Source organism: Callorhinus ursinus, unplaced genomic scaffold (genome assembly GCF_003265705.2).
Source record: "Callorhinus ursinus isolate GAN/ISIS: 27379988/994484 unplaced genomic scaffold, GSC_fseal_2.0 scaffold50, whole genome shotgun sequence".
NCBI classification, from domain to species: Eukaryota; Metazoa; Chordata; class Mammalia; order Carnivora; family Otariidae; genus Callorhinus; species Callorhinus ursinus.
In genome coordinates, this window is record NW_027397112.1 from 6,113,857 (window position 1) to 6,130,639 (window position 16,783).

Genomic DNA, 16,783 nt, shown 5'->3' on the forward strand with positions numbered 1-16,783 from the left:
GCATACATCTTCCTAGATTTTGCCCTCTGGTAAAGGTAAATTCAGGTGCTTACAGGGCAGAATAAATGTCTCCTCCCCTGTGGCAAAAAAATAATAGTAATAAAATAAAGGTAAATTTATCTTTCCCCCAGAAGAGTGGTTACCTCCTTACTACTTTGACTTGCATTCCCCTGAAAACTACTGTCTTAGCCCTTTTCACACATTCTGAGTCTGTATGAATCTGTTCTGGAAAATGTCCCATCACAATTTTAATCCACATTTCTCCCTGTCAGTCAGTAGGACCTCCTGGTGTGCTATACACATTAACACACGGTCTGTCCCAAATATTCTCCCCCCAATCCATTATATTTCTACTGATCTTGTTTGTTGTATTTTTTACTATACAAAATCTTTTACTTCACTTGAGTCAAATACTGCTATCATTTATTTTATGTGTTCTGGGTTTGGAAAGGTTTTTAGGTTAGAAAGATCTTCTGATTCCTAGAGTTTTGTTTTGCTTTGTTTGCAAGATTTCTGTTGTTTTGAGGCTTTTTGTTTGGGCATTTACAGATTGTTCAGTACATCCAGAATTTGATTTTGTTTCTTGCTGTTTTTAGAGGACAAGGATAAAATTGTATTTTCTTCCAGGTAAATGAAAGGTTGTACCAGCATCATTTATTAACTAAAATTTTCTTTTCTCAGTATACTGATAATGAATTTTGTTATTAAATTTTTATTTTTACTGGGATTTAATTTTTTTCTCTTCCGGTTTTGATGTCAGGGTCTATCTCATAAAATGAGTTGAGAAGTATTCCCTCCTCCTCTACATCTCAAAGAATGTACAATACTGGAATTCATTCTTTCTTAAATGCTTCCTTACATAAATATGTACTTGGACAGGGAAAAAGTGTCTTAGTACCCTTTTCAGATAATTGTGGATAGTCTCTTAAGTAAGCCAACACTCGCAAGTTCTAGATTTTTAAAGTTACTTGCACTGTGGAATCTGAAACTTTTCATGCTCTGTCACAGTAAGTTCTCTTATTCTACCTTGAACTTGGAGTGGACTTTTTACCCATGTGTGATCTTATGACAGCATGCATTACTCTTTTGGAAAACACCAGTTCAATGAGTTATGTAGATTTCTAAATATTGAAAATTTCATAGTACAATACCAAAACTTCACAATGGTTAATATCACCACCAATCTCACCAGAAAAGTCTTAGTAAAGGTCTTCGTATTAGAAAACTCTCAAGCTCACAGTGACTGAGAGTCTCCAAAATTCTAATATTATCATTAGCAACAAATATCAGTTGTTTTACTTGAAGTGACAGGCTCATTTTGTTCGTTTTTCAGAGAATGTCTGCCAGATATCCAAGTCTGAATAACCACTGTTCATCAGTCATTGTTTCAAATAAAAAAGGTCTTCCACAAAAACAGCAGCAGCAGGTCCTCATGCAGAGAATCAAGCAAGCATGTCTCCTCTGGGCAGCCTTGACCCCTCAGTATGCAACGTGAAGTTCTCTTGAAATCCCTTCACTCAGGTATCAAAAAGAATGCATATCTGATTTAATAAAATTAAGAGTTTCACGGCTTGTTTCATCAAAAACATTCTTAAGTAAAATGGTTCATTTTTGCCCTGTGACCATGTGGCACAGAAGAATATAATAACCCCAAGTACAATGTGGGCCACTGCCTTGATTTGGGCTAAGATACAGGTTTACCCAGCATTGCATCTGCACCATCATCAACGTGGTTAAAAGATAAATCACATTTAAATATCATTACAAAAATAATATTGACCTCCCAGACCTCATAAAAGAGTCTTGGCACCGCGGGCTCATAGACAGCACTTTGAGAGCCACTACCCTAGAGAAGCTCACACACATTTGTGAGGATACATGTACAAGATTGTTCATAGAATTACTTTTTGTAAAAGCCAAAAATTAGAATAGACTTATCAACAAAATGGCAAGAAATTGTGGCAGATTCATTTAATAGAAATCTAGATGGCATAACCATAGCAGATTCACCAATATACTACTGAGCAAAAGAAGCAAAAGAATACATAAAGTCTAGTTCTATTTATATGAAGTTTAAAATCTACTAAAATAAAAGTATTTTCACTTTTAAGGATGCTGATATTGGTGACAGAATCAACTTTAAAAACAAAGGAGGGAAATTATCATAAGAAAAATCAGAACCAGAACAGTAGTTAATTTTTTTTAAAGATTTATTTGAGAGACAGAAAGAGAGAGAGTGAGTAGGGGGAGGGGCAGAGAGAGAGGGAGAGAGAATCCTTAAGCAGACTCCCACTGAGCATGGAGCTGGATGCGGGCCTCGATCCCAGGACCCCGAGAGCGTGCCCTGAGCCGAAATCAAGAATCAGCCACTTAACCAACTGAACCACCTAGGCCACCTTCCTCTAAGGAAGATGGAAACAAGTATGTTTGGGAAGGGCCAGACAGCAGGCTTCTGGGATATTGGCAATGATCTAATTCCTTGCCTGGGTGTTGTTTACAATGGTATTCCTTTGTATGATCATTTATTATATTTTGTGAGATTGTGTGTATCTGAATTTATATTCATATGAAATGTTTAAAAACAATTTTTTCATTTATTATGTCAATAATGTACATTTTGCTATCTTGGATTTATTTAAATTCTATATTTAACTAGCAGATTCACAAAGGTAAAAATGCCTAATTGGCATTACATGTGAGAAGGAAGCAACATCCCTTTTTACACAATAGGTAAGAATGTTCAATATAAGTGAAGGTGAAGTTCAAAGGAAATTTTCTATTTTATTTCACAAAAAGAGCAATTTCTACCATCTGCTCTCTGAAAATTGATTTCTCCTTGTTGTGTTGTCTCTTACTTCATTTTCAGTGACAACAGTTTCCAAATGATTTAATCTATGTCAGAAATCTTTTTTAAGAATACTAAAGAAAAAAACCCACTGCTTAATGATGCTCACTGTCACGGAACTCTGTGATGGAGATATCACAGGAAATGTGTTAGCAATTACAAAGGCAAACAAGTTCAAGTGTGTTTGTGAATGATAGGCCAAAGTTAAAATAAAGGATCACTGTCTCTGAACATATCTTTTCCCATAATGCCCAAAATTAATTGGAAATTTAAAAGAACATCTTTACATATTGTATGGGTATATGCATTTTTAACCACCAAAAAAGAAAAAAAAAACTACTACAAGTCTTTAACTGTAATAAAATAATACTGCAAATATTACTAACTTAACATCCATAGTATTTACCACACAATTATAAATTTAAAATGAAAGTTGTATTTTATAAAGTTTGATTTCTAAAGGCTAATTAAGTATTTTAGGACTCTCTAAACAGAATCAAATCCTTCACTGAATGCTCCATGACAAAGATGAACTCTGTAATCTGTATAAAATTTCATATCAATCCTCTCCATACTTCCTGTCTTCTTTAACTTAAACATTGCAACCTCCTAATTTTTTATTGTAGACATTAAAACTAAGGGCCCTAGATTACCATCACTACTCATGACAAAAGCCTCAGAAATAGATCTGAGATTTAAATATAAAAATAAGATTTAAAGAGAGACAAAAACATGAGTGAATTTTTTTTTCATAATCTTAGAACAGGAAATGTTTTTCTAAGTAGAGAAAAATGTTCTCTCTACCTGAAGCTATAGAGAAAATACTGATAGATCCAGGTTTTACGAGAAAACTTGCATACATTTAAAAAACAAACAAACAAAAATAAACCAGAAGACACAGAGAAAAGTACTTGCAAGATATATGACAAAGACTGGAATTTTTTTTTTTAAGATTTTATTTATTTATTTGAGAGAGAAAGAGAGAGCACGAGCAAGGAACAGGGGCAGAGGGAGAGGGAGAAGTAGGCTCCCCGCTGAGCAGGGAGACCAATGTGGGACTCGATCCCAGGACCCTGAGATCATGATCTGAACTGAAGGCAAATGCTTAACTGATTGAGCAACCCAAGCACCCCAAGACCAGAATTCTTTAACATAGAAATTGCTCAGGAGGGGCACCTGTGTGGCTCAGTCGGTTAAACAGCTGCCTTGGGCTCAGTCCTGGGATCAAACCCTGCATGGGGCTCCCAGCCCAGTGGAGAGCCTGCTTCGCCCTCTGCCCCTCCCCCCACTCATGCTCACATTCATGCTCTCTCTATCTCAAATAAATAAATAAAATCTTAAAAAAAAGAGAAGGAAATATCAAGGGGTGTAATCAGAAGAGATTTGAGACTCCTTTTAAAAAAAATGACTAAGGAATCACAATGAAGACAATTCAATGAAAACATGGGAAACTATAAGACAGCTCATAAAAGTGAAATTAAAACAGACAAAAAATATGTTCATTCTCATTTATAATAAATGTAAATATCAAAACAAGATACTATTTTTCATGTCACAGATAATTAAAAATGTTTAGAATTGAGTGTTGATGAAATGAGAAAACACATTCTCATACACTATTGGTGCAAATATAAGCAGACATAACCTTTTTTAATAGCTTTATTGAAATACACATAATTCCCACACCAGAATATTCACCTGTTTAAAGTATACAATTTAACGGCTTTTACTGTATCAGAAAATTAGGCAACCATCCTCACAGTCTAATTTCAGCACATTTTTAGCACTCCACAAAAGAACTCTCATACCCCTTAGCCATCACTCCCCCATTTTTCCCACACCTGCAGCCCTAGGCACAGAATCTTATTTGAAGGGCAATCTGTTGATGACAAGAAAAAATTTAAGTGTGCAACCCTGTGAATGAACAATTCCATTTCACAGAATGTATTATGTAAGAGTAAGGGGCACCTGGATGGTTAAACCTCCAACTTTTTTTTTTAATTTTTTATTGTTATGTTAATCACCATAAACCTCCAACTTTTTATTTCAGCTCAGTTTATGATCTCAGGGTGGTGGGATCGAGCCCCACATGGGGCTCCATGCTTGCAGCAGAGTCGGCTTGAGGATTCTCTCCCTCCCTCTGTCCCTTCCCCCAGCCCCAAAAAGAAAGAAGCATAGGATACACAAAGGATACAGGGATGTTCCTGAAACATCGCTACAGCAAAATACACAACATATATCCCTCAATAGGAAGCTATATTAACAAAATACTGATACAGCAGTAAAGTAAAATACAATGTAACTATTTAAAAGAATAAAGACAATTTCTACATAGAAATATTATCAGACGATATATTTAGTTAAAAAAACAAACTGAAGCAACGATCTATGATCTCATTTGTATAAAAAAATGAGATATTCCTAGAAAATTTTAAAGAGAATACACACTAAGTTTTTAGCGATGATTACCTCTGAAGAATGAGGATTAGGTGTTGAGAAAATTAAGATTAAATATTTAATTTTTCATATTTCATTTTCAAATAAAGTTAACTCATTTTAAGTGATGCTCTTCATTATTTTTAAAACACCACCCAGCAACAACAAAAGCATTTTTAGATGATAATATGCACAAGACACATCAGGGTTTTCTTACACAGACATGCAAGGCTCTACCGAATTTCAAAACAGAAAAGCATTTGTCTGGCCAACAGGCACATGAAAAAGTGCTCAACATCGCTCGGCATCAGGGAAATTCAAATCAAAACCTCAATGAGATATCACCTCACACCCGTCAGAATGGCTAAAATTAACAAGTCAGGGAACGACAGATGTTGGCGGGGATGTGGAGAAAGGGGAACCCTCCTACACTGTTGGTGGGAATGCAAGCTGGTGCAACCCCTCTGGAAAACAGTATGGAGGTTCCTCAAACAGTTGAAATTAGAGCTACCATTCGATCCAGCAATTGCACTACTGGGTATTTACCCCAAAGATACAAATGTAGGGACCCGAAGGGGTATGTGCACCCCAATGTTTATAGCAGCAATGTCCACAATAGCCAAACTGTGGAAAGAGCCAAGATGTCCATCGACAAATGAATGGATAAAGAAGAGGTGGTATATATACACAATGGAATATTATGCAGCCATCAAAAGGAATGAGATCTTGCCATTTACAACGACGTGGATGGAACTGGAGGGTGTTATGCTGAGTGAAATAAGTCAATCAGAGAAAGACATGTATCATATGACCTCACTGATATGAGGAATTCTTAATCTCAGGAACAAACTGAGTGTTACTGGAGTGGTGGGGGGTGGGAGGGATGGGGTGGCTGGGTGATAGACTTTGTGTAGGGTATGTGCTACGGTGAGTGCTGTGAATTGTGCAAGACTGTTGAATCACAGATCTGTACTTCTGAAACAAATAACACAACACATTTTAAGAAAAAAGAAAAAGAAGAAGATAGCAGGAGAGGAAGAATGAAGGGGAGTAAGTCAGAGGGGGAGACGAACCAGGAGAGATGATGGACTCTGAAAAACAAACTGAGGGTTCTAGAGGGGAGGAGGGTGGGGGGATGGGTTAGCCTGGTGATGGGTATTAAAGAGGGCACATTCTGCATGGAGCACTGGGTATTATATGCAAATAATGAATCATGGAACACTACACCAAAACAAATGATGTAATATATGGTGATTAACATAACAATAAAAATAAAAAAAACTGAAAAAAAAGCATTTGTCATCATATCCACAAGTAAATATTTAATAAAAGTGACTTAAGCAAGTAGACATAAAATTATCCTAAAGGATAACTATGCATATCACAACATAACTATGTATTTAAATTTAGGAAAAAATCCAAGTTAGAAAAATATCTCTGGAAAACAGACAAAAATAATAAAACAATATGATTGGTATTGTCTATTTCAAATATGAGAATATTAAAAAATTTTGTCCTGCAAATACGTGTTCTGTATTAAAAATATAATTAGTATTTTTGTATTTACAAAGGCAATATAAATTGCTACTTCCTCTGCCTTCAAGTGGCTCCTGTTTATATCTTTTTTTTTTAAGATTTTATTTATTTATTTGAGAGAGAGAGTATAGAGGGAGACTGAAAGGGAGAAGCAGACTCCCCACCGAGCAGAAAGGCCGATGCAGGGCTCGATTCCAGGACCCTGAGACCATGACCCAAGCCGAAGGCACACGCTTAACCAAATGAGCCACCCAGGCGCCTCTATATTTCTCTATTTTCATTCTCATTTTTGCACATAATAAATTCCTTACTTGTATCTTAGAGTAACATACAATTTTCAATGGGCTTCCAAGTGTTACTTTTTATTCTAGAAGTTAAATTGTTAAAGATTCTAAACTTACAGAAATCCATCATTTCAATTTTATCATGTAAGATATAATTCAATACCTCAAGGAAATATTTAAAGAAGCATATAAAGATAGAGATATTAAGGATATTCTTCCCAGGATTATTTATATTAGTGAAAGTATTAAAAAATCTCAATTCCCAACAATAGAGATAAGTTAAATTAACTGGGGATACTTCCATAATTTGAAATATAATATAGCCATTAAAAATAGATGCTTAGGAACAAAATTTAATAGGATGAAAATTACTCAAAGTATACAAAAAAATACATGGTATTGTCTCAATTTTCTAAGAAAAAATTGGGTTTATGGGATACATGAAGAAAAAAACTAAAAGGCAAGACAGTATTTTGCCAGTGTTTTTATTTCTAGGTGTTGGTTTTATGGGTGACTTTTATTTCCTACTTTACATAATCTATATTTTCCAAAATTTCTTCAATAAAAATCTACAAATTATTTTATAATTATAAATGCTACTTTAGGGGCACCTGGGTGGCTCAGTCGTTAAGCATCTGCCTTCAGCTCAGGTCATGATCCCAGGGTCCTGGGATCGAGCCCCACATTGGGCTCCCTGCTCAGCGGGAAGCCCGCTTCTCCCTCTCCCACTCCCGCTGCTTGTGTTCCCTCTCTCGCTGTGTCTCTATCTGCCAAATAAATAAATATAAATAAATAAATAAATGCTACTTTAAAAGAAAGATGAAAATTAGATAATTCTGACACTGGGGCAACTCAGCATATACTTTTTAAATATTTTAGTATGGAGAAAAAACATGATTAAAAAATTTCATACAAAAGTCCAAAACAACTATGTAATTGCACAAAGGATTATTTTAGCCAAAATATATGCACTGGGTATATTTTAAGATATGAAGTAAGTTGATGTTTACATGCAAACTTCTCAATGATGCCAAAAATATTTTTGTAGTATGCCAAAAAGAAAAACAAAAACATAAGGGTGTGGAAAAAAATAAAGCCACACACATTTAAAAATGAATCTCTGATGCAATACATGATAGCTTTAAATGCTTTTTCTCTCACTCATATATGTGGATAGCACTGGTATGTTCATGCCCGATCCAAGGTGTCACCAATAAAGAATAAAGATATTATTTCATCAAAGGCCCCCAAAAGATTCAAAAAGCCAGTACTACCTTTCAATTATTTTAATTATTCTATGGTAAGCAGCCTCAACACTAAGAATTAGTACAAAATAAAAGTATAAAGAGAAGTGGTTGAGGATGACTTGGAATGACTTATAAAAACAATTAATGACAATTTGGAAAAGAAAATAATTCAAAATAAAAGCTCAAAAGAAGATGCGTCTGCATATGAAAAGTATTTCCTTCAAAGGCTTTTTAAAATGTAGTTGTTTTTTATTTCAACAGTTTTTTTAAACACTAAGATTGCACCAAGAAACAAAACCCCGCATGCCTTAAACTGGAACCATGAAATAACAAATTGTACTGAGATCAGCAGCCATAATTCCACCAGACTGAAATTTAAAAGAAAAAATTGCCTTTCCTCCTCCATTATCAACAAAAATTAAATTATATGCTCATGCTATTGTTTGGAATATCTAAGCAAAAAAATCAATGTCCTTTGTGACATTTTATAAGTAGGGTGGTGAGAAAACCCTTTCATGTTGAAAATCACCAAACTGAAATTAAATTCTAAAAATTCTGAGAAGCATCCTCATTAAAATGAAAGAAAAAATAATGAAAGATAAAATTATTTAATTAAATTTATTAAAAACATTAAATCTAAGTCCAATAACATCTTTCACATTTGCACATTTAAACTACCATTTACAAGTTCCATACATATTCATTATTCTCATTAATTTTGGTAATGACCCTGTGACATCAATAATTATCCTCTCTTTAAGCAAAAACTATACTAGTATTCTTGCCTTCCCTGGCTAATATGACTAGAGAATGGTAAAGGCAAGTTAAGGACATCATTTTTCAGATTCTTAATCTATCACACCACATAGATGACCAAAGTGCTCCAATGGTGTCATAAGCAAAAATAAAAATAATAATGATGGCTTTCAAATTTCCTAGAATAGAAATTTTAAAAAGAAAATCATAAAACAAATTCGCCTTCATTTTATGTCTACTACATGTGAAGCATACAGGTACTTACAGACTATAAAATCTTCATACTAATCCTGTAAAGCAGGTATCTCCCAAATTAGACAAGGGGCAAGTATCTGTCCGTTTTCACAGAGCAAATAAGTCGGATTTAAATCTAGGTATTCTTTACTTAATAGTTTATGCTTTAAACCAATAAACAAATACCAATAAACCTCTTGGATAATTCTGTTTTCAAATGACCAAAAATAGTATATTATGTTATATATCAACCATAGCATAGCTTAATTTAGCAGATCAATTTAAATAGTAGAAACAGTAAGAACAGTGAAACTAGAAAGACACATTAAAATTAAGTTGAGATAAAGGCAGGATGGAGGGATTCGCTGAGGTCAAAGACACTGCTTCTGAAAACTGCCATCTCCCCAGGCCCTGACAAGCAGGAATGGATAGTCAGGAGACAGCCCCTCAGCACACTCTCACAAAGTAGGAGATGTACATGAAAAAAATGAAAAACAAACCTTACCTACCCTGCATCATTATTTTACATTTGCACCAAAGACAACCTCTCCCTACTGTGCATGATTATTCAAAGACCTGAAAATTCATACTAACAAAATACAAAAACTGTGTTCATTATTCGATACATCAGAAATATCTCAATCCTACCTCCTTCTCATGCATTCGAGAAAGTAGATGTTCATCATGGAAACTGCTGGATTTTCTCAAGTTGAATTTGGGAGTCATCTGTTGAATGAGTAAGAGTTATTCAATACTTTTTTGGCCTGCCTTATCCTTAACCCAAAAGGAAACTCTAAATTGCCTGAAGTTCATGCCAAAATAATACCAACATTGGAGAAAAAAGTGATTTATTCACTTGCAAGTGACAGGATTAGTAAGACTGTTATGCTTCATAATATGGACTTGTGTTCTTTTCTGTAAATGACTTAATAATTACTTTATTTAAAAGTATCTGTCCATAAGGGGGCGCCTAGGTGGCTCAGTCAGTTGAGCGCCCAACTCTTGATTTCAGCTCAGGTCGTGATCTCAGGGTCCTGAGATAAGCCCTGCACTGGGCTCCATGGCCAGTGTGGAGTCTGCTTGGGATTCTCTCTCCCTCTGCCTCTGCCCCTCCCCATACTTGCACATGTGCTGTCTTTCTCACTCACTCTCTCTCAATGAATAAAATCTTTAAAAAAAGAAAAGCTGTCCATAGGAAAAGTCCACTGAAATTCACCTTACCAGAGAAATTGGGATTGGTTTCTGTCTCAGGTATCGAGGATTTTCTATCTGAAAATTTGAGATAGAAATTAATAATTTTATTAGTTATTAATCATTATTTTTGAGTTTTAATTATTTGATAAAATATAGAATTAAGCTGTTAAACAAAAATGTTTTCTATGTGTCTTAATATTTAGTTTGTTTTAGGATGGGTACTGCATAATATATTTTTAGTAGCCCACTAACAAATAAAATATAAAACATAAACTTCTTTGCAGACAGAAGAAATGCACCTTTCGTGATCCTCTCATGGCCTAACCGCCCAGCTTAATTTCCATTACTCCTCCCATCACGTTCTACACTCTCATAATCCTGGGTGACTTACATTACTGAAACACAGTAGTCTTCCTGTGCCTCTCTACCTCTAGGCACCACTCTGTGCCCCTCTAACCCCTACAAGCATGCACCTAACCATCTTTCAAGTCTCAATTTAATTACTAAACAGCCAGGCAGGTTCAAAACAGGAATCCTTACATTCATTTCCAGAATAACTACTAGAGAGGAGAATTCCTTTGGTACTCCTCCTATATCTACCTTTCAGGTTCATCTACCCCCTCAGTACGCCCTGTATTCCAAGGACACTAAACGACCTGTTTTACCTTTTTTTTTGATATTTTTATTATTTTTTAATTTTTAATTGTTATGTTAATCACCATATACTACATCATTAGTTTTTGATGTAGTGTTCCATGATTCATTGTTTGTGCATAACACCCAGTGCTCCATGCAGAATCTGCTCTCTTGAATACCATCACCAGGCTAACCCATCCCCCTACCCTCCTCCCCTCTAGAACCCTCAGTTTGTTTTTCAGAGTCCATCGTCTCTCATGGTTTATCTCCCCCTCTAACATACTCCCCTTCATTCTTCCCCTCCTGCTATTTTCTTCTTTTTCTTTTTTCTTAACATGTGTTGCATTATTTGTTTCAGAAGTACAGATCTGTGATTCAACAGTCTTGCACAATTCACAGCACTCACCATAGCACATACCCTACACAAAGTGTATCACCCAGCCACCCCATCCCTCCCACCCCCCACCACTCCAGCAACACACAGTTTGTTTCCTGAGATTAAGAATTCCTCATATCAGTGAGGTCATATGATACATGGCTTTCTCTGACTGACTTATTTCACTCAGCATAACACCCTCCAGTTCCATCCACGTCGTTGTAAATGGCAAGATCTCATTCCTTTTGATGGCTGCATAATATTCCATGGTGTATATATACCACATCCTCTTTATCCATTCATCTGTCGATGGACATCTTGGCTCTTTCCACAGTTTGGCTATTGTGGACATTGCTGCTATAAACATTGGGGTGCACGTACCCCTTCGGATCCCTACATTTGTATCTTTGCAGTAAATACCCAGTAGTGCAATTGCTGGATCGTAGGGTGGCTCTATTTTCAACTGTTTGAGGAACCTCCATACTGTTTTCCAGAGTGGTTGCACCGGCTTGCATTCCCACCAACAGTGTAGGAGGGTTCCCCTTTCTCCACATCCCCGCCAACATCTGTCGTTTCCTGACTTGTTAATTTTAGCCATTCTGACGGGTGTGAGGTGGTATCTCATGGAGGTTTTGATTTGGATTTCCCTGATGCCGAGCGATGTGGAGCACTTTTTCGTGTGTCTGTTGGCCATTTGGGTGTCTTCTTTGGAAAAATGTCTGTTCATGTCTTCTGTCTATTTCTTGATTGGATTATTTGTTCTTTGGGTGTTGAGTTTGATAAGTTCTTTATAGATTTTGGATACTACCCCTTTATCTGACATGTCATTTGCAAACATTTTCTCCCATTCTGTCGGTTGTCTTTTGGTTTTGAGGACTGTTTCTTTTGCTGTACAAAAGCTTTTTATCTTGAAGAAATCCCAATAGTTCTCTTTTGCCCTTGCTTCCCTTGCCTTTGGTGATGTTTCTAGGAAGAAGTTGCTGTGGCTGAGGTCGATGAGGTTCCTGCCTGTGTTCTCCTTTAGGATTTTGATGGACTCCTGTCTCACATTTAGGTCTTTCAACCATTTGGAGTCTATTTTTGCATGTGGTGTAAGGAAATGGTCCAGTTTCATTCTTCTGAATGTCGTTGTCCAATTTTCCCAACACCATTTGTTGAAGAGACTGTCTTATTGCCATTGGACATTCTTTCCTGCTTTGTCAAAGATGAGTTGACCATAGAGTTGAGGGTCCATTTCTGGGCTCTCGATTCTGTTCCATTGATCTATGTGTCTGTTTTTGTGCCACTACCATACTGTCTTGATGATGACAGATTTGTAATAGAGCTGGAAGTCCGGAACTGTGATGAGGCCAGCTTTGCATTTCTTTTTCAACATTCCTCTGGCTATTCGGGGTCTCTTCTGGTTCCATACAAATTTTAGGATTATTTGTTCCATTTCTTTGAAAAAAGTGGATGGTACTTTGATGGGGATTGCATTGAATGTGTAGATTGCTCTAGGTAGCATTGACATCTTCACAATGTTGGTTCTCCCAATCCATGAGCATGGAACGTTTTTCCATTTCTTTGTGTCTTCTTCAATTTCTTTCATGAGTATTTTATAGTTTTCTGAGTACAGATCCTTTGCCTCTTTGGTTAGATTTATTCCTAGGTATCTTATGGTTTTGGGTGCAATTGTAAATGGGATCGACTCCTTCATTTGTCTCTCTTCTGTCTTGTTGGTGTATAGGAATGCCACTGATTTCTGTGCATTGATTTATATCCTGCTACTTGACTGAAATCCTGTATGAGTTCTAGCAGTTTTGGGGTGGAGTCTTTTGGGTTTTCCACATACAGTATCATATCAACTGCAAAGAGTGAGAGTTTGACTTCCTCTTTGCCGATTTGGATGCCTTTGATTTCTTTTTGTTGTCTGATTGCTGTGGCTAGGACTTCTAATACTCTGTTGAATAGCAGTGGTGAGAGTGGACATCCCTGCCGCGTTCCTGACCTTAGGGGAAAAGCTCTCAGCTTTTCCCCATTGAGAATGATATTCGCTGTAGGTTTTTCATAGATGGCTTTTATGATGTTGACGTATGTACCCTCTATCCCTATACTCTGAAGAGTGTTGATCAAGAAAGGATGCTGTACTTTGTCAAATGCTTTTTCTGCATCTATTGAGAGGATCATATGATTCTTGTTCTTTCTTTTGTTAATGTATTGTATCACGTTGATTGATTTGCAGATGTTGAACCAACCTTGCAGCCCAGGGATAAATCGCACTTGGTCGTGGTGAATAATCCTTTTAATGTACTGTTGGATCCTATTGGCTAGTATTTTGGTGAGAATTTTTGCATCCATGTTCATCAAAGATATTGATCTGTAATTCTCCTTTTTGATGGGGTCTTTGGTTTTGGGATCAAGGTAATGCTGGCCTTATAAAACGAATTTGGAAGTTTTCCTTCCATTTCTATTTTTTGGAACAGTTTCAGGAGAATAGGTATTAATTCTTCTTTAAATGTCTAATAGAATTCCCCTGAGAAGCCATCTGGCCCTGGGCTTTTGTTTCTTGGGAGATTTTTGATGACTGCTTCAATTTCCTTAGTGGCTATAGGTCTGTTCAGGTTTTCTATTTCTTCCTGGTTCAATTTTGGTAGTTGATACATCTCTAGGAATGCACCCATTTCTTCCAGGTTATCTAATTTGCTGCCATAGAGTTGCTCATAATATGTTCTTAGAATTGTTTGTATCTCTTTGGTGTTGGTTGTGATCTCTCCTCTTTCATTCATGATTTTGTTGATTTGGGTCATTTCTCTTCTCTTTTTGATAAGTCTGGCCAGGGGTTTATCAATCTTGTTAATCCTTTCAAAGAACCAGCTCCTAGTTTCGTTGATCTGTTCTACTGTTCCTTTGGTTTCTACTTCATTGATTTCTGCTCTGATCTTTATTATTTCTCTTCTGCTGCTGGGTTTAGGCTTTATTTGCTGTTCTTTCTCTAGCTCCTTTAGGTGTAGGGTTAGGTTGTGTATTTGAGACCTTTCTTGTTTCTTGAGGAAGGCTTGTATTGCTATATCCTTTCCTCTCAGGACTGCTTTGCTGTATCCCAAAGATTTTGAACAGTTGTGTTTTCATTTTCATTGGTTTCCATGAATTTTTTTAATTCTTCTTTAATTTCCTGGTTGACCCATTCGTTCTTTAGTAGGATGCTCTTTAGCCTCCATGTATTTGAGTTCTTTCCGACTTTCCTCTTGTGACTGAGTTCTAGTTTCAAAGCATTGTGGTCTGAAAATATGCAGGGAATGATCTCAATCTTTTGGTACCGGTTGAGACCTGATTTGTGACCTAGGATGTGATCAATTCTGGATAATGTTCCATGGGCACTAGAGAAGAATGTGTATTCCGCTGCTTTGGGATGGAATGTTCTGAATATGTCTGTGAAGTCCATTTGGTCCTGTGTGTCATTTAAAGTCTTTATTATCTTGTTGATCTTTTGCTTAGATGGTCTGTCCATTTCAGTCAGGGAGGTGTTAAAGTCCCCCACTATTATTGTATTGTTGTCAATGTGTTTCTTCGCTTTTGTTATTACTTGCCTTATATAATTGGCTGCTCCCACGTTAGGGGCATAGATATTTACAATTGTTAGATCCTCTTGTTGGATAGACCCTTTAAGTAGGATATAGTGTCCTTCTTCATCTCTTATTACAGTCTTTGTTTTAAAATCTAATTTGTCTGATATAAGGATTGCCACCCCAGCTTTCTTTTGGTGTCCATTAGCATGGTAAATGGTTTTCCACCCCCTCACTTTCAATCTGGGGGTGTCTTTGGTTCTAAAATGAGTCTCTTGCAGAGAGCATATTGATGGGTCTTTTTTTTTAATCCAATCTGACAGCCTGTGTCTTTTGATTGGGGCATTGAGCCCATTTACATTCAGGGTAACTATTGAAAGGTATGAATTTAGTGCCATTGGATTGCCTGTAAGGTGACTGTTACTGTATATTGTCTGTGTTCCTTTCTGATCTATGCTGCTGTTAGCCTCTCTCTTTGTTTAGAGGACCTCTTTCAATGTTTCTTGTAGGGCTGGTTTCGTGTTTGCAAATTCCTTTAATTTTTGTTTGTCCTGGAAGCTTTTTATCTCTCCTTCTATTTTCAATGACAGCCTAGCTGGATATAGTATTCCTGGCTGCATATTTTTCTCATTTAGTGCTCTGAAGATATCTCGCCAGTCCTTTCTGGCCTGCCAGGTCTCTGTGGATAGGTCTGTTGCCAATCTAATGTTTCTACCATTGTAGGTTACATATCTCTTCTCCCGAGCTGCTTTCAGGATTTTCTCTTTGTCTCTGAGACTCGTAAGTTTTACTATCAGATGTCGGGGTGTTGACCTATTTTTATTGATTTGGAGAGGGGTTCTCTGTGCCTCCTGGATTTTGATGCCTGTTTCCTTCCTCACATTAGGGAAGTTCTCTGCTATTATTTGCTCCAATATACCTTCTGCCCCTCTCTCTCTTTCTTCTTCTTCTGGGATCCCAATTATTCTAATGTTGTTTCGTCTTATCGTATCACTTATCTCTCGAATTCTGCCCTCGTGATCCTGTAGTTGTTTATCTCTCTTTTTCTCAGCCTCTTTATTTTCCATCATTTGGTCTTCTATATCGCTGATTCTCTCTTCTGCCTTATTTATCCTAGTGCCCCCATTTTTGACTGCACCTCATCAATAGCCTTTTTGATTTCAACTTGGTTAGATTTTAGTTCTTTTATTTCTTTTTATTTCTTTTATTTCTCCAGAAAGGGTTTCTCACGCTTTTTTCAAGTCCAGCTAGTATCTTTAAAGTCATGATTGTGAACTCTAGGTCCGACATTGTACTGTCCCTATTGAGTAGGTCCCTGGCTGAAGGTACTACATCTTGTTCTTTTTGCTGAGGTGATTTTTTTCGTCTTGTCATTTTGTCCAGAGGAGAACAGATGAATGAGAGAACAAAATGCTAACAGGTTAACAACGTCCCCAGCAAATATACTGTATACAAATCAGAAAAGACCTGAAACCAGGGGAAAAGAAAGGGAAAGAAAGAAAAAAGAAAGAGGATAAAAAAAGAAAAGAAAAGATAAAAACAAAAACAGAACAATACAAAAAAGGCAGAATATGATCAGATATGACCAGGCTAGTGCATAGATCTGTGCCACACACTAGATTTTGGGCGTATTTTGGTCTGTTAGAAAAAAGTGCCTCCTAAAATTTTAAAGGAAGAAAGACATATATGTACAAAAT

General features: G+C 36.5%; 1 protein-coding gene across 9 annotated transcripts in view; it reads right to left on the reverse strand.

Annotated features, from left to right (window-relative positions):
- The window catches only part of CEP112 (centrosomal protein 112), a 456,418-nt gene that overhangs the window by 387,966 nt on the left and 51,669 nt on the right, over nt 1-16,783 (reverse strand). For all 9 annotated transcript variants that reach the window (XM_025889895.2, XM_073883235.1, XM_025889894.2 and 6 more), the window contains 2 exons: nt 10,560-10,607; nt 9,987-10,064 (listed from right to left, as the gene is read on the reverse strand). In XM_025889895.2, the coding sequence (XP_025745680.1) occupies nt 9,987-10,064; nt 10,560-10,607 (126 nt within the window). The remainder of the gene's footprint in view (nt 1-9,986; nt 10,065-10,559; nt 10,608-16,783) is intronic.